This window comes from Taeniopygia guttata, chromosome Z, assembly GCF_048771995.1.
Source record: "Taeniopygia guttata chromosome Z, bTaeGut7.mat, whole genome shotgun sequence".
Lineage (NCBI taxonomy): Eukaryota > Metazoa > Chordata > Aves > Passeriformes > Estrildidae > Taeniopygia > Taeniopygia guttata.
The window spans coordinates 46,662,070-46,686,535 of record NC_133063.1 but is presented as its reverse complement, the minus strand read 5'-3'; the positions used below and the strand labels follow the sequence as shown (position 1 = coordinate 46,686,535).

The 24,466-nt window shown below is 55.9% G+C and overlaps 1 protein-coding gene across 8 annotated transcripts; it reads right to left on the bottom strand.

Moving 5' to 3' along the window:
- Positions 1-323: 323 nt before the first annotated feature.
- Positions 324-23,320, bottom strand: IL11RA (interleukin 11 receptor subunit alpha). Of its 8 annotated transcripts, none has more exons than XM_072921972.1 (14): positions 23,161-23,320; positions 5,420-5,519; positions 5,014-5,074; positions 4,739-4,905; positions 4,456-4,570; positions 3,592-3,624; positions 3,029-3,192; positions 2,730-2,893; positions 2,485-2,626; positions 1,973-2,068; positions 1,700-1,799; positions 1,188-1,229; positions 985-1,064; positions 324-868 (listed from the first exon to the last, which is right to left on the bottom strand). In XM_072921972.1, the coding sequence occupies exons 2-14, from the start codon at positions 5,517-5,519 to the stop codon at positions 849-851; spliced, it is 1,284 nt and encodes a 427-aa protein (XP_072778073.1). In that variant the 5' UTR covers positions 23,161-23,320; the 3' UTR covers positions 324-848. The 8 variants fall into 8 exon arrangements, with proteins under 8 accessions (XP_072778073.1, XP_072778071.1, XP_072778069.1 ...); XM_072921970.1 differs by lacking the exon at positions 23,161-23,320 and adding an exon at positions 15,403-15,928; XM_072921968.1 differs by lacking the exon at positions 23,161-23,320 and adding an exon at positions 14,752-14,852.
- Between the last annotated feature and the right edge of the window lie 1,146 nt (positions 23,321-24,466).

Sequence of the window (24,466 nt, the reverse complement as noted above, 5' to 3'; positions counted from 1 at the left end):
TCTGGAGGTGCCAACACATGGAAGCCATTAGAGGGGCCGGGTTGAGGTGCAGCAAGGCCACATGCAGAGCAGGGGGGGCTGTGCAGAGGGTCCTGTCTCAGCTGTCATGCTGGTGAGGGCAGGGGAGATGTCCTACACAGCCGCCTGTCTGCATTCTCTTCTGGCACTTAGCCTCGGCATGGGTCTCTCTCAAGCCCCTCCATGCATCTGGGGAGAGGGCTGAGCAGTTTGGGAGGCAGCCCTGCTGCCTGTGCACCTCCTGCAAGGACCATTCCCAAGCTGGCACTCACCCCTCCCTTGGCCCAGCATCATCTGCAAAGGAGTTTTGCCTGGACAGCGCCAATGATAGCATTGGCATATCCCCTTTATTGGCATCTCTGCTCCGTCCAGCCACAGCATGGGGGACTGGGGCAGAGGGAAGGGGCAGGGGGTGGGGCTGGCAGCTGGTGGGGGGTGACAGGCAGGCATCAGCACCCCTTGGTCTGGCACTGACGCCTGGCACCCCCGGGAGCCTACACCCATGGTCCCCCCAACACTAGGCAGTGAAGTGGGGCTGGCTCAGTGTCTTATCCCCATTTGTTTAGCAGCGCTCAGAGGTGGAGCTGGCCTGTCACCCTGAGCCTGAAGTGACTCCAGCTGGCTCCTGGTGGGCTCAGGCAGTCCAACGCTCCTGAGAGCAGAGCCTCTCTCCTTAGGATCCATCCTGCAACCCCAGGGTGTTGGGGGCTCCGGCAATGTCCACAGCTGTGGGGTGACCCAGGAGGTGTGGGGCCCTTGGGGGCCAGCAGTGGCATCAAGTCCCATGCGTGGGCAAGCAGGTGCATGGAGCAGGGACTGGCCAGGGCTCACTACAGGATCTGAGCTTCTGCTGAGAGAGAGGACAAGGGGGTCAAGGGGGACACTGGAGTCACTGACCTGCCCCATGCTCTGCATTCCCTGTCCCACATTCCCCCGCCCCATTCCCCATCCTGCACGCTGACTCACTTGGTAATGCCCTCAAGTGGGTGGCAGCAACCAAAAAGCTGGGTTTAGTCTTGTCCTTGCCATGTTTCCTCACCCGGAGCCTGGGGATGAGAGTAATGGCAGCTGAAGACCCCAAAAAAGCCTTCCTGAGCATCAGGATTGCCCAGATTCCCAATGATCCTGATGTGTTTCCATCCAGTTGTGCCCAACTGTGCCCAGCTCACCTTAACCTCTCCAGTGGGTCAGCTCCAGGGCTACAGCAGGAACTGGTCACCAGATAGAACAGGATTGGGATGAGAAGGGACTGAGACCACAGCCAGAGCATGGCAGGGAGATCCCATGGCAGCAGGATGAGAGGGGAACTGGGGACAGGATTCCCAGGGAGCAAAGGCACAGGGATGGGATGTTTGTGCTGACTCTGGAGTGTGAGACTCTCCAGCAGGAGCCTTTGGGAGGATATTAGAAAGCGCAGCATCTTGAGGACATTCAGAAAAAGGTCCCTTGGATCTGGGGTCATCAGAAAGAGCCCAGGCAGGCTGGGTAATAATGGGTGTGCTGGGAAGAGGCACTGGTGTGGCACAGGGGCAAAGGGAGCATAAACCACTCTACAGGACATCAAGTGTGTTCTGGCAGGGACCTCAGAGTAGGGCTGAGGGATCACAGGGCAATTCATGCTGAGAGTTCAGGATGGGTTGGGGACAGCAATCATACAGCCCCTCCTCCAAACCCAGCCTACCAGATGAGGATGGTGATGACAAGAACAGCAGCCAGGATGAAGAAGGCAAAGATCCCAAGGGACACCAGGACAGCCATCTTCTCCAAGGGGTCACTGTGATCTGCGACAGAGAGACTTTCACAGCTGAGGGATGTCACAGTCCCCAGCACCTGGGGGACCCTATGGCAAGCTCCTGGACTCTCCAACAGCCCAGCCAAACATGGACTTGGGGCAAGAGACCCTTCCCATTGCTCTCAGCAGCACACATGGCACACCATCCCTAGTTTTACTCACTGATGGGCTCAGGGTTGGGAGCCTGGGAGGACTCCTCAGCCAGGCTCTCCAGTCTGGCATCTGTAGTGGTTTCTTCACTTGCTGTGGAGGCCAGGTCTGGAAGGACAGAAGGGATGGAAACACTCACCAAAACCATATGCAGCACCCCAGAGACCCACAGAGAGGAGTATGGAAGGGTGTCTTTGTGCCCCAGAGGTCCCATGAGCCGAAGAGTGCCATTGAGGTGCTAATGGTACTTTGGAAGCACTGCTCTGTCCCAGGCCTGTGGGGTCAATCCCTGAATGGCACCAGCACAGCTGCAGACTGACATGGGCTGGGAGATGTTTCGTCCTCCTGCATTTCTGCCTCCCAACTTTAAGTGGCCCTGTAGTTGAGATTCTGATTGATATTTGGGGGAATGAGTGACATGGGGAAGGTACTGAAGAGGAGAAGTTCAGAGTTCTGGACGGACTTTGGGGAGGGATGGCACAACGTGGTAGGCTGCTGGTGGCTGCAGCCTGTCCCTCTCTCACCTCTGACTGGTGTTGCCCGGGCTTCAGCACTCCACTCGCTCCAATTCCCTGCATCCAGGAAATCCTTGGCACTGACTTGGACCACGTGCTCCAGCCCAGCAAAGGCATCTGTGATAACCTCAGACAGATTCACCGTCTCTACCTGTGCCAGGCAGAGGGGAGCTGTGGGGCAGGCAGGGGCACCTCTCCCTGGCCCCATGCACACCCTACTCCTGTGCTGGCCCTGCCTTTCCTTGCACACTTACCACAGACCAGGAACGGTGGATGACGGGTCGGTACTGGAGCCGAAATCTTAGCTGGAAGTGGGGTTCCTTTGGCCAGGAGGAAGGGTACTTCCAGCTCACATGGAGTCGCCGTGGGGCTAAGGGGATGGGCTCCACCACCAAGTCCTCTGGAGGGTCTGGCTTAACTGTGTGGGAAAGGACAGGAAGGTCTTGTCACTCCGCACTGCTGTGCACAGGTGTGTAGGGTTCCCTGCTGTCACCCACGGGTAACTGCCCAGGGACGGACAAACGGTGGGACAGACGAATGGATGGGGACTCACTGATGGCCTGCATGGTGACATCAAGAAGGCGGTAGCTGAAGCCCAAGGGGTTCACCTCGGTGATGTTCAGGCGGTAGGAGCTCCAGAACTCTGACCTGTGGACCGTGCAGGTGCCGGGGCGGGACGGATCCTGCAGGCACAGCCCCACGTGCCCATTCCTGTTCCTGCAAACAGGGAGGCAGGCTGGTGACACGTCCTACCCACCCACCATGCACAGATTCCAAATGCTGCCAAGGAGGTGCCATGGAAGACCCTCATGCCAAGACTCTGGTGGAGGAGGCAGGCCCTGGAGGAGGAGTGCTCAGCTGCACTCACCCTTCCAGAGTCTGGCATATCCCTCTGAGCATGACAGAAGGGATCCTCATCCCAGCTCCACACTCTGCCTGGGAAGGTCCCTCCCTGAGGCAAACCCTCCTCCCAGACTCCCAGGGTAGCTGGGAAGTAGCTGGCTCCCTGATGGGAGCCCAGCTCTTGCTTTGAGGCCCCTGCTGAAGACAGCAGCAGGGCCTTTGGGAGGGGGGCCAATCCCTAGGGAGCAGGAGCAGGGTGGGAGTCAGTCCTACCTCCTCTTTTCTTCACCTGTCAGGGATTTCTTCCTGCCATGGAGACACATGGAAAAGCAGATGATTAGGATGAGGGGGCAGCACAAAGTGAACCCCACCATGACCCAGAGGAGGGACAGGAGTCCACACTGCAAAGCAGCCTCACACTCCCAGGCTGACATACACATGTGACAGCATGGGGCAAAGAACTAAAACCATGTCTAGCAGTCTGGCAGCAGAGGCTGGCGATCCCAGGGAAAAGAAATGGGACACCCTTCCCTGCCCAGGATTTCATCACACAGAAGCAAAAGCACTGATAAAAGCAGCTCCCTGGAGCCTGGCTTCACCCTCCCGCTAAAGACTGCCAAATCCCATGCTTGCACTCCCCCGCCCTTTGGATCCCCTGATGCTCCACTCAGCCCCCTTTCCACCAAGCCCTTGGCTCCTACAGCTTTCAGCAGGGCTGTGCTTTATGAGCTCCATAGGACTTCAAAGCCGCCCGCTAATTTGGCTTGCAGGGATAATTAGAAGCAGCAATGCTGTCAGGGCTCCTTTCATCCCAAAGCATGCCGGAACGTGGAGGCTTGCAGATGACCTGCTTCTCTTTTATTGTCCCTCTGGTGCTGGTAGAACTGTCAGCAGAGAGGGAGCCTGTCTGTGCCAGCACCCCCGTTGCTGCTGAGACCCCCACTGAGAGCAAGCAAATGTTTGGTGCTCTGCTCACCCCAAAACAGGACCTGCTCTGGGGTGCAGCATGGTCATTGGGGCAGGAGGTGAACCCAGGGCGTGTGTGGGATGGCCAGATGGATTCGTTGGTTATCCTTGGCTGTGACCCAGAGCTCACACCATAACAAGACTGATCTGTGTCCTGTGGAGATACTTCACCTGTATGTGGTGATGTATCTGGTGGGGAGGAAGGTCTCCACACTGGAGGTCCAGGAGCAAGAGAAATTCTCATAGTCAGATGCTCTGCAGGACACAAAGGGAACTCCAGGCAGGTCTGGGGTCCAGGGGAAACAGCAGTCAGCAAGGAGTCCCTCCTCCCACAGCCCATCCAGCACACAGGGATGCCTGTGTCAACACCAAGCCCCCATTTGGCAAGTCCCTGGCAGGACTGTGGGCACCACACTCCCTCCAGAACAGCCCAGCTCACAGACATGCTACTCACGCCCCAGACGCAGGGACACAGTGTGCAGGAGGCCACCATCCTCGCCATGGCAGCTGTATGCTCCCACGAAGGCCAGGCTGGCGCTCGGCAGCACCAGGGATCCCTGCTGGATGGCTGAGCCCTCTGGCAGCGCCGTGGCCCCGGCTCGTCTCCACCGCACTGGTGAGCTGAGGGGGAGAGACCAGGCAGGCTCCGTGAGAGGACAGGAATACCCAGGCCCACCCTGCAAACCATCCCATTGGATAGATCCCTTGATGTGCACGGGAAAGACTTACCTGGCATGGAAACCAGGGCATGGTAGGGTCACGTCTGTCCCCAGCTGTCCATACTGCACGCCTGGAGGGACGCACATCCCCAGATGGGTGTTAGCACTCCATACCACCCCACTCCAGGCCTGGGGGTGCAGGTAGGGAGCCCCTGGGGCTGTATCCCACAGTGGGCACTGGCTATGGGGTCTTGCTTCATGCAGGTACCCCTACAGGGGACTAATAAGGACTCATCCCAGTTGGGGCTGCACAATGAGCAGAAACACAGGCTGGCCATCACTGTAGGATGTAGGGCTGTGTTTCATGTAGCCCTGGTAGGTCTGCTCCTGTCTGGGGGAAATGGGGTGCCCTCAGAGTCTTCATGCCTGGGACATGGGGAGTGGTACTGTATGGGGGTGCTTGGTGGGGGTCTCACCTTCCTCTTCCCAGTCTTCAGGGATGGCAAAGGAGGCTGATGCCAGGGCTGCTGCAAGGAACACCATCACCCTGCCCAGGCCTGGGATGGAATTGCGCATCTGGATGGGACAGACAAGGAGAGGAGAGAGTGTTATTCCCTGCAAGGGGGCAGCTGTACAGTCCAAAGCCCACAGTATTCCTGCAGGGCCTTGGATCCTGCATCTCCCTCTCATCTCATCCCATCCTGCTGGAGACAGAACAGGGACTGAATCCCAGGACCCCAGCTGGGACATCTGGCAGTGTCTGTGCCACAGTCACATCTGGTTCCTGGCTGCTGAGCAGTCCCCAAGCCTGGAGTGGGGATGCAGGGGGCAAACACTGACCAGGAGCTTAGGGCTGTGTGGGTTGGTGGGATTAAGGGTTCTTTGCCATTGCAGTCCTGTGCTGGGAGCCTTGGCTGGCTCCCAACCCCAGGGTGGTCCAGAGACCTGTGCATGTGCAGTTGGGGTGGGAAGGGACCAAGGAGAGCTGTATTTACATAGCAGGTGACAGCAATCAAATCTAAACAGGCTCACATAGCCAGGGAGAACAGGGCTGTGATAGTTCAGGTTGTACCAAGTCTCACATCACTGCCCATGCCAGCATCCACTGTGAGCCTAGTCCAGGTAAGTCTCCATTTGTGGGAGAAGGGCACTGAGATCTCTTCCTCACGCTCAGTGACCACCAGTGAGAGGGGCAGGGGATGCAGGGTCAGGGATCTGCACCCTTTCCATCCCAACCTACACCACTGTGGGCACGTCAGCCAGTGCCATCCTGAATCCCAGGAGGATTCAGTGTTGCCCTGTCCTGCCCTACCACCATCACCCTGTCCATCACAGCCAGCAGTGCTCTATGATATCCTTCCCATCCAGCACTCTTTCTGTGCCAGCCAGCACTACCCTAAAGCATCTGGACCCACCTGCAGAGTCCTGCATCAGGAGGACATATGAGCCAGTGTCACCCTGTCCATCCCAGCCCCATCTGCCTGTGCCAACAAGCATCACCCCAGGGCATCCGTCCTGGCCAGCATCACACTATCCCTACCAGGTGCACCACATGGTCTCTGTCAGTCAGAAATGAAAGATTTCTCCCTAGAAGGCTCCCCTGCCCACACCTCACAGCTGGACAGGCCTGTTTATTTACACCCTCACTGTTGGGTTCTGCTCCCAACTGCAGGCAGGGGTTGAGGGCACATAAGGCAGTGAGCTCCCTGCCAGCCCCAAGAGCAGGCATAAATCTGTAGGCATAAATCTGTGTCCTCCTGCGTTGAACAGCTGAGAGACTGGAGGGAGGGATGCTCCAGCCCACCCCAGAGCAGCAGCCGGTTCCCCTCCTGTGGCCAACTGCCCATGGCCACAGACCAAACCGCCTGGCGAAGGAAGCAAGAGCTACAAGGCAATCTGCTGCAGGGGGGAATGCATGTGGCACCCCACATCAACCCCATTCTGAGCATGCCAGGCAGCCTCAAACACAAGCCCCAAATGTAAATAATTTCATGAGACTGTCATAATCTTTTCCTACCAAACCACCCTAGAAATGTTCCCAAGAAATATCAGTCAAAAGGTCTCTGCCAGAACTATGCTGGTAAGTAACTGGGAACATTTGGCCTGAAAGTAAAATATTTTGGTGATGGGAAAAAAAAAAAAAGAAGACAAAAATGAGTGTATTTTTTCTTAAAAGCAGCAACCAAAAATAACTTCAGAAACCATGTGGGCTAGAGTGAAGGAATAGTTCTGGGGGAAGGAGGAAGGGGAGTGGGTGTATGCGTGTATGTCAGGAAGAAGGGAGAGCGTGTTAATATATATAGAGAAAAATAGCTTTAAAATAAAATAATTTTTTCTCATGACCACCCTGGTTTTTCATTCAAACACTGCAGAGGGTATCCATAATGACCGTAGTGGTTAAGTCTGGTTAGGGACCACTAACCTAGACCCTAACCCTAGTGGTCCCTAACTCTAACGCTAAACTTAACCCTAAGACAGCTCATCCTGATGGCCAGTCCTCATCTTCCACCCTTCCTCACTGTTTGTCCCAGGGTCCTCCCAGAGCTCCCCATCCTCAGCCCAGCACCCCAAGAGCTCCCCTGCCTCAGAAGGGCCCCCCTGCCAGCGCGGTGTGAGAAGGCAGCACCGAGCCCCTCCAGACATGCTGACTCAGTAAATGACCCACGTGAGCACTGCCAAAAACTATCCCTGGGGACACAGAATCACTGCAGAGAGAAGCAGCAGGGCAAGCCCTTCCTTGCCTGCCCAAAGGCCAAAAATAAAAGGGGAAAGAGCCACAGAGCCCAAGAAGACCCAGAGCCCTCGTCTGCCCCAGGTTCAGAAGCAGGGCAGGGGGCCAGGTGCTACAAGACAGCCTGCCCAGAAAAGTTCTGGGCTTATTTTCTGCCACCAAATTCCCTGGCCAAGGGAAAAACAGGCATGCAAATGAACACAAGCATGTGAGTGGCCAGGTCTACCTTCTTTGGTGTCTCCACACCCCCACAGATGGGCACACAGGCAGAGAAAACATCCTTTGATGCTTACACCAGCAGTGACACATTGTGGGGACACAGAGTCCCGGCACAGTGGTCCTGGAGCCGAGCCGGGACAGAGGGAACAATCCGAGCTTTTCTTCCTCCCTTCACGCTAATCCTGGCCAGAGAGACGCCTGCCGCCAGCCCAGGGCTGGGTGACATCCCATTGCCACAGCCAGGGTAGAGGCACCCTGCTCAGCCTGGAGGCACGGTGCTGGTGGGAAGGGCAGCAGCGCTGGACCCTGCTCCCTCAGCATGGGATGCTCTTGTCACTGGCACAGCCATGGTGAGCAGGCAGCCTCTGGCACCTGTGGATGTGAGCCAAAACACAAGGTTTCACTCTCCATACCTCCCTGATCCTGCTGTTCTGCTGGGACACCATTTGAGCTCATGCAAATGGTTTTGGGCAGTGGTGGGGAGAAATCCTGACGTAAGCCCCTTCCTGCATGCAAAGTGAAGCGCTGTAAGCCAAAACTTCCCTCAAAATCATGGCCATATGCACCAGCACCAATGCCCACGTCGGGTGTGACAGTTCCCTCGGCATAGCTGATCTGTGCCATACCCTGCTGTGGACTAGCAAAGCCCAACACAGATTCCTGGGGGAAGACAACTTTCCATTGTGCTCAGTGCTTTGAAAGACATTGGGTTTTGTTTCCTTAAGAATTTTTTTTTTTTTTGCTTCATTTGAAGTTGGTCTTCAAAGCAAACGGGCTGCACACAGAGCTGGGGTGATTGGGACAGGGACAGAAGCAGATGACACTGTGCCTCAAGGCTGCAGATGGCAGCATGGAGACTTGGGATGCTCCCCACTGAGCACAGGAAGCTGGGGTGCCTCTTATCCTCCTTCTAATGTGATTGGGGGCAGCATTGCTGCAACAGAGATATGGCAAATACCCCAAGAGCACTTGGCAGCTCTGCCTATCCTGTGCCAGGCCTTGATGGCAGTCGCCCACCTACAAAAAGCAATGGGCAGAGGCCAAAAGCTGGCTCTAATGACCCAGAGATAGCACCACTCTGAGCATCCCCTGAGCTGGGGGAGCGTCTCTCTGCCCCTGTGCTACAAACTCTCCTCTCTGCCAGTGATTGCTGTAGGAAGAGTGTCCTATGCTGAAATGCAGAATACTGCACGAATTGTTCCCCTGTGGGGAAATGTGCTTCTGGAGCTATGCCTCCCTAATCTCCCTGCACCTGACAGGCCTGCAGAAGCACCATGCCTTGCTCTGAGGAGCCATGGCATGGTCTGAGTACATCCCTGTGGCTGCTGATCTGCCCAGGGCCCTGGAATCACCCCATCCCTGCAGCACTGTTGACTTCCATCATCACTGCATGAACGTGTGCTTGTGAGAGGAGCATCAGCCCCACTGCTGGACGGTCTCCTGCAACAGCCACCCCTGTCCCCCAGATGCTGCTGGCACCTTCCTGGGTGTCCAGAAAAAGCCCAGAAGTGGGTGCTGGAGGGAAGCATGTCCCCCACCACCACAAGGGCCACCAGGGCCATGCATAATCTACAGGACTACCAGCAAGCATCTGAGGCAATACCTTGCCTACCTTGGGTACTGTGGGGGTGATGGCGTGAGCATGTCCTCAGGCCCCCACCCCAGTGCCTTGGGGATGTCAAAAAAGACTGTTTACCTCTGCACCACTTTGGTGGGGTGCATGGGCTCCCATGCTTGCTGTGGGGGCAGGGGTACCATGCATGCTGGGCTGTGCCAGAACACACACATGCATAGCTGCATTGCAACCAGTGCAATCCCAGCGCACAGGAATTACCCCAGTTAAACCATCAAAACCAGTCGGAGTCTTGTCCTGTGAGGCCAGTGTAGTCCCATAAGACCTGTGCACAGTCTGAACATAGGACTAAACCCAGTACAGTCTTGATGCAGGGCTTAGCTCAGGACAATCCAAATATTGGATTATATCCCACAGCCCATAAGGAGAATTAAATTCCACCCAGCCCAGGAAGACAATTAAATCCAGTGCAGTCTAAATGTGTGGTTAAACTCAGCCCAGCCCAGGAGTGGAGCTAAACCCAGCTCAGCCAAAACGTGAGGCTGGACCTAGCACAGGTCATACACATGGTTATGCCATACTAATGTGGGGTTAAATTTGGCACAGCTCAGGAGTGGGGTTAACTCACAGCTCAGCTCAGACACAGCGTTAACCTCAGCACAGCCCAGTCACGGGGTTACACAGTTCAAATGTGGGGCTAAACCAAAAGCAACCCTGGCATAAGGTTAACCCAGCTCAGCCCAAACACAGTAATAACCCCAGCATTGTCCAGGGAACCAGTTATCTCCACAGGCAGATACAATGCACATCTCCATCCAAACTAGACCAGCTGACCGCAGCCCCACTGGTGACCAAAGCCAAGCCCAAACCCCTCCATATCCCACCTCTCTACTCGGCGGAGCCAGCAGCTGCCAGATGTTCCCGGTGTTTGGGTTTGGGGGGGCCCTACACACCCCAGCATGCCAGCAGCACCATGGAGGTCAGGCTCTGCTCCTACCCCAGCTGGGAAACTCTCACCCCAATGCCCTGATTTCCGCTCTCCTCTGCTCCATCCTGCAGGAAGAAGTCTCTGGCTCATGGCTGTAACTGCAGGCATCGGCAAGGCCAAAACAGCGAGGGCTCTGTTAGCAGCCAGCAGCCCTGACACTGTGCCAGCTGGCAGTGCTTGCATTCCGAGGGGGGAGAGAAGGGGCGCCCCCCTCTCCATCCCCATCCCCACACTTCTCTCTCCAAAGCCACGTGCCAGAGACATTCCTAAAAATAATCTCCCGGCTGTAAAGACACCTACCAGCGCTGTAGCTGTAGTGCTGCTGGGTTTCTTTACAGCTTGGAGATTATTTTTAGGGTGGAGGCATGGAAGTTGGTGGGAGGGGGTGCTGCATCCCCACTGTCCTTGGCACATGGTACAGGACAGGGATGGGCACAGTGCTGGATCTGGGGACAGGGGTGGGACCTGCTAGCAGAGAGCTGGGCCACCCTGTGATTACAGCAGGGTGGGAAAGGCTTTTCCTGTCCCAGGAACATTTTGGGATTTGGGACATTTTTCTGCTCCTGGCTCAGCCCAGGCTGGCAGAGAATTAAGTGAACACACAGAGTCCCAGTATGGCAGAGCAGCCGGGTACCAGCCTGCAGCCTGGCCCCGCCGGGACCATCTGCACCTCCCAGAACAAAGTTTCCCCATAAGCTGGCCCTGTAGCTGATACAAGAGTGCATGCATCCATAAATGTAGGGGACAGACACACATGTACATACCTGTGAACACCCCAGGTACACCCAGCTCCCTCTGATGCTCCTCATGAACTCCAGCCTGGGGCTGGGAACTCTGATCAGGAGTGGGGCCCCACAGCATGCCCCATGCACAATGCTCCCCCTTCCCTCCCCCAGCTCCAAAGCTGGCCAGAGCCCAAGAGCCATCAGGCTCAGCTCCATCCCTGAGGCATGAAGGCGCATGGGTCAGCCAAAACACAGCAGGGCCAAAATAAACAGCTCACCTTACACAAATGCTCCTCCAGCTAGCAATTTGCTGTCACTCCTTTTGCAAAACAAAATCCCTTTTGGGCAAGAGAAGGATTTCAGAAGTCATTAAAGACCACCTGGGTAGCCAAATGAAGCCATCAGCAAGGGGTGGCCCAAAGAAAGCCACCAGAAAAGGGTGTCCTGTTAACCTCCTGTACACCACCAGTAGTGTCCCCGCGGGAGAGGGGCAGGCAGATGGAAATTGCAGACCCCAAACAATGTGTGATGTGGGGATAATTGTGCCCGTCTCCTTCACCTGGTGGGATAACCATGACCTGTCTTCTCCAAGCTTAGAGTCAACCCTATCTGCTTTCATACAAACATTGAATAATTAAGGTTGGAACCGACCTCTAAAGTCATCAAATTTGCCACGTGGAGGCAGCTCAGGGGTGGCAGCTGTTTGCAAGGCACATGGCAGGAACAGAGGCTGGGAAGACACCTCACTGGGGGCAGCACCCATGCCCCCAGAACACACTTCTTCCCAAGCCAATCACATGGCAGTGCCCAAGACAAAAGGAGATGGAAACGTGGCAAAAAGTGGAAAGAAGGGGAAAACATGAAGGCTGTAGTACAGGGCCAGGGGATGGGGGCTGAGCCTTGCCTAAGTTGAGAAGGTTGGAAAAACACCATCCAGCTCATTTTTTGCTAGGGGAAAAAAACCCAGCCAAGCTCTGAAAGATTAAGTGTGATTGTATCCAAGAGGGGGAAAGCAGGGCCATGCAGTGAGTGTGCTGACACATCTCCTTCCCCAGTGTTGGAGAGAAGCCCCAGCCCCATTCGGGGCCAGCTCCGTTTACAGGCTCCTATTGTCTCTCTTTTTAAATTTGGATTCTCCCCCCGCTCCAATGTTGTAGTTCAGAGTAAACAAAAGCAAGCAGCCTCTCACTCCAAACATTTCAGCCATCCCAAACTTTCTCTGGAGGGGGGCTGCCCGCGGAATTTTCCTCATCCAAAAAAATTTCGAAATGTTCTCGTTGCAGCCTGCTCTGACTGGAGGCCAGGACAGCTCTAAAATTCTTCATGAAATGCTTGAACTGCCCTGTGCACTGCCACAGCTCTGGCTATGCCCCAATGCTCCCGACATGCACAGGGAGATCCTCTGGCCTGGCCAAAGGGAAACAGAGGCACATTCCAGCCTGTGTAATGCACCACAGCTCATCCCATTCACCTGAAGTGAGACAGCAGATCTTGGTGAGGCTGGATCCTACCCTCCTATTTTAAACAGCACTTCAGTCCTTATTGCTCCAAGTGAGCAGTGCTGGTGCAAAGTACTTGGGTGCACTGGAGTGTGTGTATGTGACAATGCACCCCAAGAAAACACAGTACTACCCTTGCAGGCAGCATCTCCCTAGCACCAGGCAGAGGGGAGAGAGTGCAGCGGGTGCCAGAGCTCCTCCCCGGAGTAGTCAGTGGCACCTTGAGCAACAGGAGTGCTTTTTGCAGCAGTGATGCCTCTTCAGTGCTGCTGGGCGACTGCAGGGGCAGGAGAAGAAGGAAGGGATGGTGTGCTAATACCATCATGATGTGAGTGGGGGCACATCACTGTACCTTGCACACCCCTGTTAGATGGTGTGTGGAAGGGAGGACAAAATGTACTCCAGGATGAGCCAAATGCTGGGTGCCACCTAAATGTGCTGCTGCTCCTTGTCGCACATCATGCTGTCAGGGTATGCACTCTGGTCCCAGAAGAGGTGAACCAGAGACCCCCAACAGCTCTCTTGGCTTTGGCTGTGTACAGATATGAGGTGAAACCCATCAGACCCTGGCATAAGGCTGCCAGCACTGCTCTGCCCTCTGGTAATAGGGACACTGGAGGTAGATCCTCCACAACTGGAAGGGGAAGAGCCCAGCTAAAAAGCCCCACAAAAAGCCAACAGTTGCATGAAGAAGTATTTAAAGCTCAGTCCAGCATGGATTTGGATGTTAATGCAAGCCATTGGAGTGACTTGGCATGCTGATGTCCCTTGTCTGCTGTCCAGAACAGCCCCTGAAAGGGTTTCACCAGGTAGGTGGTCCTGCAGCCCAAAACACAACCCGAAATGCTGGGGAACCCTCACATCCTTCCTCCCCAGAACATGCAGATTTTGGGGACTGCAACCCCTTGATGAACATGCCATCACCCCAGGAAGGCAAAACATTGCTGGTACCTGTTGCATCTCCCACCCACAGCATCCCACCCTGGTGGGCACAGAGCCTTGTGCCAGCACAGCAGCACTGGCAGGGGAGAGATACCTCAGCTCCACGCCGGGCTGGAATCTTGCCGTGGGACAGGGCTCTGCCGGGTGCCCCCGCTGCCTCTGCACCATCTCCCTGCGCCGCCTCGCTGGATTCTCCTCCTCTACGGAGGTTGCTCAGTGGTTTGGCGTGGGAGTGGTCCTACCCCCCCTCAACCCCAGCAACCCCCTCCCCTATAAAGGGGCCAGGCAGTGGCTGTGTGGGGAGCAGAGCCCCCGACACAGCAGATGGGGTCTGTAAAGTGAGGCTCCCGCAGGTGTGTTTGCCTTGGCTGCAGCTCAAGCCCATCCAATTAGAGCTATAGAAAACATATCTTACAAAAAAACGAGGGGGGGGAAATAATCCTCTCCCCTGTGCTGGGGCCCAGGGTTTGGCCGGGGTTTCTCGGCAGGCCAAGCGCAGGCGAAGCAGGCTCTGCTGGCAGCAGCCCGGGGAGGGCGGGATGTTTGTGGATATTAAAATGCAGTCGTAAAGTAGAAGAAAAGGGCAGCCTTGTTTCAGAACAAGTCTCCGAGGCTTTCCCCTCTCCCATCATGCTCGGCACCTGGCCGGCAGCACAAACTGCCCCTTCCTACAGCCCCCCCAGCTCACCCAAGGGCTGAGGTGCTGTCAGTGAGACCCCATCCCTCAGGGACTGAAACACATTGTCTCCAGAAGGGAGCAGATTTGGGAGGGTCCCCCTCTACAACAACCCATATTGGGTCAACAATACAGCTGTGCTTCTGTAAAACCCACCCTTGCACATCCCTTCCTTATCACCTCCACAGTTCTCTGCTTTCCCTTGTTCACTGCCCTGCCTGCATGGAGCCAAAGCTGCCAGGCTCCAGCTGCTGGCAGCAGCCACATGGCAACACCACTGGTATTCCACTGGCTGGCCTCTCCCTGCCTCTCTGCTGGAAGTAAAATAAGCTGGATGGTTTTTTGGTCAAGGCTTCAAATTATTCACAGGCACCCAACACCCTGTGCCCACACAAAATAAGAGGGACATGGCAGGGTCCCATGGGGCTCCTCCCATTCCCAGGGATCCCACAAACCTCTTGAGAAGCTCTCTCCTTGGGATATCTCCCCAAATCCATCCCTGAAGCAGGATGCTGTGTCTCCACAGCATCACCTTTGCCTCCATGCTATGTCCAGCTCTGGAAAGTCACAGCAGGAGGCTGGGAAGCAATTGCAGGCATTAGCTCAGCAAGGGTACCTCCATCCCGGCCCACCTGCTCAGCTGGAGATGTCCAGCACACATCTGGCTTCACCACTGCCTTCTGCCCCCCTTCCCAGCTTAGTAAGGAGGGGACTTTGGGCTGTGAGCCTGGAGGGCCCCCTGCTCCCATCCATCCCCGCCCCTATCCCTCTCCCTTTGCCCTGTACAGGCTCTCCAAGCCCCCGTCCCCCTGCCCCACGGGGACCCGAAGCACATCGCATCCCCAGCCATGGCCCAAATGACTAACGCCCCGGCAAGCGAACCGGGTGCCGTCGGGGCGAGCAGGGCCTGTCCCTTGGCCGCGCTCCCTCCCCGCAGTGGTGAAATCACGTCTGGAGAAAGCCCGGGAGTGAGGCGCCGGGCCCCCCCGCCGCTTCCCAGCGAGGATGCTCGCTCCCCGCCTGCCGGCAGGCCGCCCCCGCTCCGCAAACCCCACGTCCCTGCAGAGGGGTGCTCCAGGCACGCAGCCTGCAGCCGAGCCTCATACCTCATCTCCTCCTCGCTCCATAGCCCATAGCGGCATCCCAGCTGTGGAAGTGGCTGTGAGATGTGGAAATGCAGCAGCGAGCCCCAGATGCTCGTAAAAACGCTCCCGGGGAGTGGGCAGGAACCTCACATCTCCCTGCAACTCCAGTAAACCCGCCAGCGGCCGGGGGGCAATCGGGGGGCGGAGGGGTTGGAGGGGGTACCCCTCTCACTGACGCAGCCCCCGAACACGGCAGAGGAAGCTGGCTCACGGAAGGAGCTGGAGGCAGGCCTGGGCGGCAGCGGAGGGCACAGCGAGGGACGGGCGGGCGGCGCTGGGCCTCGGCCTGTCGGGCGGCACGTGCCGGGAGGCGGGGGGCGCCTGACGCGGCCCTGCGAGCGCCTCCGCCGGCACGGGAGCGCGGCCCGGGTTAGGGTTTAATTGCCTGCCTTCCTCTGCAGCCCGTGCTCTCCGCTCCCTGAACCTCCACAGGGACCCCGGGAATGTCGTCCATCCCCCTCTGGCCGGGGCTGCTGGCATGGAGCGAGCAGGGCTGCGGCGGGGAACTGGCTGAGAGCACGCCGAGGCTGCAGCTGGGGGCTATAAAAAGCACGGCTGTGGTATGCAGCGAGGCACTGAGAGGGGAATAAAATAAAATCAGGTGGTGGATGAGTCGGGTGCTTGCTTCTGCACCGGGTCTGGCGATGGTGCTGCTCCCCATCACCTCTTCCCAGCTCCCTGGCTGGCTGGCTCCCGGTGAGGCTGGGGCAGAGCGGAGAGCTGGGATTTGGCAAAAGGTGGAAGGCGCAGGGTTGGATTGGCGGGGAGCGGAGGGGGTCAAGGCTGGGGAAACAATCGCTGGCTCTCGTACATGGGCTCCTGCCCGGGATGGAAGCATTGCAGCCAGCCCTTGTGCAGCCCAGAGACGCCTGATCCGGGCGCTCAGAACTTCTGGCAGCTTGCACCAGAGGATTAACCGTGCAGTGATGGATGGCTAGAGCTGTCTCTGCCAGGAGGAAGCCCCACCATCCCCCAGCACCCAGATCCTCGTGGGACCTCATCCAGAGGGGACAGTAACACCACAAGCTGGGTGCAGAGAGGGCTCCCCTCAGGCCGGCAAGAGCTCCCTGCCCATGGACATGCCATGTTTGCACAAGTCTGAGCAGGGGAAGGTCAGATTAATTTTAAACCTGAATAAACAAGGAGAGAAGGCAATGCCAGAGTTCGCCCTTCTCAATAGGGATGTCCAGCAGCAGAGTACAGCACCCGCAGCACATTTCTGCCCTGCCCAGGGGTTCACATCCCCCTAAGAGAGCTGGAACAGATCCACAACCAGGGGCCTCCCTTTTCCACAAGGAGCTCCCAGCTGAGTCAGTGTTGGCAGCAGGGAGAGCAGCTCCTGCTTGATTCTACAAGATTCCTCTGGTCTCCACAGGGAAGCCTGCACCCTGGGACCCCCATCCCACTGGGAACAGCTCCAGGGCTCGCCTGTTCCCTGGCCACAATGCACAATGTGGTCTTGGGAATGAACAAGGAGGAGAAAAGAAAATAGTAAAATTGTTTGTAGGTCAAGAGGAAAATGAAAAAAAAAAGAAGTTTGTGTTTTTCATGCCAAAAGGAAAATGAAAACCAAAACATTTTGTTCTAAATGATAGGCCTTGTTTAGTTTTCAGTGGTTTTACTTTTTAAAAAAGGTTTGAGTTAAATCAAGCTAAATTTGTCTTCCAAACATTACCTTGGGGCAGGGAATAAAATAAATTGGAAAGAAAAAAAAAAAGAATAAATCAAAACATCTCATTTGGAAAATGTCAAGAGCAAAATGCGACGGCTTTTCCAGCCTGGGAGAACCGCAGCCAGGCGCTGAATCCAGCCTCAGTTCACAACTTGTGATGGGCCCCCCTCCAAAGCAACTATTTTTTCCCGGAAAATAATGCAACTGCTGTGCCAATTGATGGCTGGCATGGCTTGTGCCCTGCTGCCTGGCTCCCATCAGGGATGCCCCCACTGCCCATGCCGGTCCCCAGGACTTGCTGGAGCATGGAGAGGCCCTGTTACAATAAGCAGCCATGTGCATGAGCTGACTCTGAGCTGAGCTGCTCTCCAAAACTCCTCTTTAAATGTCTTTTCTATTAGGTCAGCATTCCTGCGTCGCCCAGGGAAGGTGGTTACGGCCAGCAGCCCGGCACACAGGCTCCTCAGTGCTTGCTGCTGGCTCTCCGACGGCAAGCAGCCTGCCCACGCTATTAAATTACTGAGAAAAATGGATCACTTCACCAAAAATTAGGTGCAGGAACCTCTCACACAGTGGCAAGGCGAGCTGGTAATTGGAAATTCATAGAGCTGGCCGCAAATGCTGCCTCTGGCTGTGCTCCACCCTCCTCTGGTTGTGGTGAGGGATGGTAGAGAGGCATTTGCTGCCATCCCTGAAATGCTGCCACTGGTGGACATGCAGCAGCCACGTCGCCAGCAGCAATGTGAGGTCCCCCATCCTTGGAGGGTTAAATGCTGCTGCACAGTCCCTCTGACCTTGATAGGTGGGGAAAATAGGTGAAAAAAGCTCTCAGAGACCTTTCTAGGCACTGGAGGAAGAAAGTTCTCCATGCATGGCTCACCATCAAGCACCCTACTGGGGACATGTACCATGGGGACATAGTTTGGGGATGCAGCAGGACACACTGCCCCATCACCATCCCATTCTTAGAGCAGCACCACAGGGGTGCTTCCCCACAGACCTTGCCTTGCTCAAGTCCTTCATCTATCCATCATCCATCCCAGGCACAGCGTAAGCGCCACAGCTGCTCCATCTGAGCTTGGGCATCTTACCATCCTCCCGGACCACTCCGAGCCCAAGTCTCAGTGCCCTGCTGAGCAGAGCTCTCCAAGGCATCTCCGGGGCAAACCACCCAGCTTCAGGAGCTGCCAGAGAACCAAGTGTGTATCTGCAAACTCCAGTTGGGAAAGAGGAATGTAGATGTGCAGCAGATCAAGAGCTGTGTCAACAAGATACTCTGAGAGACAAGTCCTTCACACTGACCGCTTCCTGGGCCAGCACAGGAAATGCAGGCACTCATCTTCCTTGCTATGTACACTGTTTTTTGGATGCTGGGGTGCAAGGACTGTGGGCACAGTCCCAGCTGGAGAGGGGAAATGAGCTAGGCACAGGATCAGGGAGGCCAGAGAAAACGGATGCCTCCCCTGGCACAGCCATGCTCCAGTCATGAAGCTGAAAAACTCAAAGCCAGGATGGGGTGGAGCAGCCTCAAGGGGGCCATGAAACAGCCCAGCGGGAGCCTTGCAGGAGCTAAAAAAATCAAAAGCAGCCAAAGCACTGAGGAACCCCCGGGGTTGCGTGTTGGCTCTTGCAAGAAAAGGATGGAGCAATAGCTGGTTGGGTCCACCAGCTCCTCCTAAGCCTTGAGGCCTCAGGCAAAACTCATGGAAAGCAAAGACTCCTGCAGACCTCCCCAGCAGCTGGAGGCTGGCCCTGGCCCTGTAAGGAAGTCTGGAGAGGTGCCAGCTGAACTGGGCACCCCGCGTGACAGCAGCTTTTGCAAAACCATTCCGGGCCACTGGGCCGGGCCATCCCTGGAGATCTTTGCAGGGCTGTTGCAGCACAGCTGTTGTGAGCTCTCACAATACTGGCACAGCACTGGGCTGGACCACAATGAAGACCCTTCATGACAGCCCTTTCTGGTTTTCCCTATCTATTATTGCAGGAAGGTAAGGGCTGAACTGTGCCTTTCATGATGTTACTGAATACAAAAGGCACTGATGCCCATGCCAACCTTCATCAAAAAGGGGCTGGTGATGTGCCTTTGGGACTATTGGTCTGGCTAGGATGAAAGGCTTCTGTCCCAAAGGAAGAGGATGGTGAAAGCACAGGAAGGCGAAGGAAACAGCTGGACAGGCACAGCCACGCCAGCCCAGGGGCTCCAGGGATGCTGTGCCAGCCCTACTGCCTCCCACATGCTCCTCTGTGAGGACATCCACACGCCTTAGGCTGCTAGCAGGATGGCAGGCAGCAGCCCCGAGCCCTGTCTGGAGCTCCCCAAGGTGGGACGACACTTAGCTACAGCTGAGCACAACACTCCTCAAAGTCAACGGGTCAGAAAACCTTCCCCAAACAGCCACAGATATGATGGTCCACAAATCTGGAAGCTTCTTCCTTCCCTTCTTCCCCTCAGTGTGTCATCAGTGCTGGCTTCTCAACAAGGGTTGGCATGCCTTGTTTTCACTTTGGGAGGTGAAATAAACCAGAAGATGACCAAATTATTATCTTTCCACCATAAGGATTTCATTAGATGGTGGAGCCCTGAACTTTTCCACCTCTCCCGATACGGCAATCTCTGTGGGTCCATAACAATTTTTATTTAGGCAGTTTCTATTTTGGCTGTCTCCATTCTGAGAGGAATGAACCAGAGCTGAGCAGTCTCTGGGGAGCAGCCCCAGGCTGATTTTCAAAGTGCTTTCAGCATCCTCCCTTCTCCTGGCCAATGCAGTCTTGCCTGCATGCAGGCCACTGCCACCTGCATGGGACAGCCCCATGTCCAACTATGTCAGACCTCCTGAGGTCACTCCAGCCTCCTTGATCTCTCCAAAAGCATCTTTAGGAAACATGTATGAGCAGGTAGATGTGATCTTCCCCTGCCCAGACTCTTCCAAAATTCCTCAAAAGCCTTTTCAGCAGTAACCAATGCCTGCTGGAGCAAATCCAAGCTGTGCTGATCAGATGTGACTGATGGGACCTCAGTGAGCAGTCCTGGTAAGACAGAACCAAATCAGGTCTTGACAGATTGCTTGTCCCTCTTTTCCTGGATGCCCCTAACTCAAACACCAGAGTAGGAGGAGCATTTTTTTTGCCATGTCCCAGACTAGTACCACTAGAGAGAAGGAATTGCACATTCCAGCCCAGCCATCCACCTGTACTGGAGATCTTGGCAGATGCTCCAGAGGCTGCAGGTGCTGTGACCTCTCAGAAGAACCCAAAGCTCACCCTGTCCCACTGCCATGCCAGGATGACTCAGAGACCTGGGAAGCAGTCAAACTTGAGAGATAATTCCTATTTACACACCGATCCCTGCAAATGTGCTACTACTCTCCAGAGAAATTTTCCTTTTTCCACGGAAATGGTCCATAGGAGTCTGGCTTTTGGAGAAGACTCAACCACAACTGCAAGGCATCTGTGCCCTTCCCTACTTTCATAACCTGGATGGGAGAAGAAAACCTTCACTGGGAGGTGTGGAGAGATTTGCTGGTAGAAACTCAGGTCATAAGGTCATGGCAACCCTGGCCAGAGAGATTTGGTGATTTTCACACATGCGATGCTATTGTAACCACAGGAACACTTAGAAAAACCAAAAACTCTTTAAACATCCCAGCAAGCCAACTCAGACATCCCAGAGCTAATCCCTTATGCTGGCATGATATCAGCATCCCAAATGCTGCTGAAGATCCCATAGGGAAGAGCTCTCCTATCATCCAAGCTCTGCCCTTGGCTATATCTTGGGCAGGGGCAGAGCCACCCTCTTTCATGCCTAAACAAGAGGAGGGGAAAGAAGCTGTGAGAGATGCCGAAATTATCCAAAGGGTGAAAAGCAGAGACACAAGCCGGCACCTGCCCCTCCCGCAGGAAGCATCTCGCAGGGGGTTTTCCTTCAGAGCCAAACCCACGGGAGAAGAGGAGGCAAGAATCCTTTGGCTTGCTTAACCTAATGAGGAAGCTATAAATATAGAGGGTAAACACCAGAGAGGGAGAAGAGGTCTTGAACTAAAAGCACAATGTTGGCAAAAACCCACAGGGGAATAAGCTCTCCAGGAATGCATTCGGCAGGAAACCAGAGGGAGGTTGAGGCCTGTGTGAGCAGGAAGAGCCTGGAGTTGCCTTTGAACAAGAGCAAAGTGGAAATAAAGGGTTTAAACTGAGTGCTCAGCTAGTTCATGGCAGGTGAGGACGCCATGCACTGTTGCCATCCATGAGGGTTTCCCCAGTCAGGATGGTCCAGGTGAGCTGTGTGAGAAGGGCAGGAGAGGCAGGACACCTTCATGAGTGGGCTGCAGCTGTGGGCCACCTTGGTGCCTACCCAGCATGGCAGCTTCTGATAAACCCAGCAGCTGCAAAGTGGAACTGCTGCTGCTGCTGCTGCCACGATGAAAACAGCGGGGAGACTCACTGCGCTGTGAGTCATTCATTCATCCTTCACAAACAGGGCCTGCACTTGGCCAAGCATCCTCCTCCCCCCGCTGCTGGGACAGGGAAAAAGTGGCTTATTAGATATAATCAAGTCAAGTTTTCCCCTCCCTGTGAGGTTCCTCTTCCTGGAATAGGAAGCACAAGACCAGAGCTGCTTTTCTTCCACTTTCCTGCAGGCTCTGCCATTAGCTGCATCCTCCAGGGAGCCCTCTCCCCCACCCTACTGAACCCCACATACCCTGTTCACCCACTGGTGGTGACATCCAGACCTGAGCACAGCCCTGCTGTCACCAGTTTGACCCTGTGCCCGACTTCCAGTCTCATTTTGGCTGCCAAGATTGGTTTGCAGCTCCCTGGAGACCACATATTGCCCATTTCGTTTCTGCCCAAAAAGTTGGTGGGGCAAAGGGTGATGAGGGGGCATTGTGGCCGTATCTCATCCTTGTTCCTATCACAGGAGGGTGTCCACCAGCTCCCAGCTCCCTGTGAAGATCTTTTCCCTGTGCCCAGTTGGGATAATGTGTGATGTGTGCCTTGTGTAGCTGCACACACTGTAACCTCGCTGCAACCTGCCCTCCTGTAAAAAGGTAGAGTGCAAACATACCACCTCCTCCTGCAAACACAACAGCCAGACATGAGGCAGTCACCTCCTGGCACACAAGGCATTTGGGCAGCTCCAGAACTCTCAGCTCTGGCTATGCCACCAATGTCAGCCAGTCCAACACCACTTTGTGTGCAAGGCAACACATCTGTGAGCTGCTGCAGTGCTGGGTTTGTTCCCACCCAAGGGGACCAGGCACAAGGTACCCTCAGGCCCATCACAGTGGGGTCACAGTTGCTGACAGTGATGTCCAAGCCAAGCTCAGCCCTGTGGACACCTCTGACAGCGTTCACTAGCCCAGAGACAGAGCTGGGAGGGGACCTTGTGGGTGGCAGAGCCAGCCTGTGAGGGTGGTGGTGGGCACAGCCCAGGGCTGGCCCCTCATCGGGACTGTCACAGGACAGAGAAGCTGGGGTTGACACAGCATCCCGGGGCAAGTAGGGACAAGGCAAGCAGAGCCCTGCCAGCACCCGCGCATGGGAAAGCGCCTCTCTCAGCGCCTCTCCTAATTGGGAGCAGCTTTTCCCTGGACCCCTCAGGAGAAGAGGGGGCCCTGCCAGGGGGGCGCTTTGCCTGGCATTCCAGTCTTTCTCCAGAAAACTCCCTTCAGAGACAGTAGAGGTGTCCAAATCGCGAATGGTACGGGGTGGTCTGTGGAGGCTGGGGAAGGGGCTGAAACATCCCAGCCCAGGAACATCAATCCCCCGAGCATCCCCGGGCAAGGCGGAGGCGCGGAGGGCGGAAAAGGGGGAGCAGCACTGGGAACTCACAAGCAGCCGGGGGGGACCGGGAGGGCAAATCCCTGGCAGCTGCTTTGCGAGGGGACACAGACACATAGACATCCACACACACCCGCACAACTTTCTCCACCCGGGCAGCAAACAGCTCCGGGAGCTGCCTGACCGCAGCCGCGCGTCTCCCACCGCGAAGTCGGGGCGGCGGCGACTCGCTGCCCTCGCGGGCTGGGGACCGAGGAGCTGTTCCCTACCTTCCTGCGTGGCGCCGCGGCTATGTGTCCATGGCGCTAGCGGAGCGGGAGCCGGGTCGGGAGCGGGGCCGGGAGCGGGGCGCCCGCACCGGGCTGGCTGGGGCCGGTAGCGCAGGCGGTGTGAAGCCGCCGGGGCTGCCGCCGCCGCTCCATTGGAGCAGGGCTCTGCCAATCTGCCGCCACCACCCCGGGACGCTTCCTGCCTGTGAGCCGCCCCCCGGGACCGGGAGGGATCGAAACCCGCGGCCCACCGCTTGCCCGGTATTCGCAGTCCCCCCCGGGGCTCCCCGTCTCAGTCCGACCAGAGCGCTGGGACGGGGATCCCATCGTGGCGCGCTGATGTGCGGTGCCCTCCGGAGCGCTAGTGTCCCCCTGAGGCTCAGGAATCTCCTGAAAGTGCACATCCCTCCTCGGTGTTCTCGGGGGTCGGCGATCACCAACCGTGCCTGCCCCCATCCCTGCATCCTGCAAGAGTGAAGGCAGGCAGGTCCTGCCTGTGACTCAGTTTCCCTTGCCCCTGAGCGGGCCGTTTCTTTGGGGTTTATTATTGTGGTGGTTTATTTGATGGGGATCGTGCAGGGTGAAATCTGGCTGCGGGGTTTACATCTTTGAGTTGAAGAAAAGGCTCGTTCTTCCTCGCCGCTTGTAGTGTGTGTTTGCATCCCTCTTTTGCAGGACACATCCACCACCCAAGCTGTTTTCCCATGGAAATGAGTTTGGTTTGCCATTTAGTGCAGTGAAAATTCTCAAGAGGAAAAAAATTACTTGGAAGTATGTAACAGGAAACCAGCTGGTGAAGACCCATTGGGAACGTTCCGGTGGCACCTGAGGCCAGGTCTGGTTTGGAGTTTCCCCATGTGATGCCATCAAGGCTGGCACTGCTAGAGCCCTGGGATGGCCCCAGTACTTCCCTACCCACATTGTCTCTGCCTGTGCAGAGATAATGGCCACATATTCCAGGTGTGTGCAGCACCCATGCAGCACTTTCCCTGCAAAAACAGAAGTCTCTCTAGGCTGGCAGGAATGAACAGAGTCACAGACACCTTTTGCAACCCTACAGTGACAAACTGATCCTTGCCATATCCACATAAATCCCTGAGCCCCTGAACACCTGAACCCCTGAACCTACAGTAACAAAAGGCTCCTGCTGTTGTCCAATCCTATCTCTTCAACATCACAAAAACACGCCCATGAGCTATCTCACCTCCTGTGTATTCATATGATATTAAACTAGTGTTTTCCTTCTTCCCAGCTCTCCCATGCAACCCCATTGTATCAGACTTTGGGAGAGGTGGAGGTTGTGTGT

Coding starts and splice junctions, on each gene's coding strand:
- IL11RA (XM_072921968.1), bottom strand. CDS start 14,793: ATGGATTTGGGGAGATATCCCAAGGAGAGAGCTTCTCAAGAG. Junction 3,625..4,455: donor AGATACATCACCACATACAG/GTGAAGTATCTC, acceptor TCTCCATGGCAG/GAAGAAATCCCTGACAGGTG. Junction 2,627..2,729: donor TCCACCGTTCCTGGTCTGTG/GTAAGTGTGCAA, acceptor TGCCTGGCACAG/GTAGAGACGGTGAATCTGTC.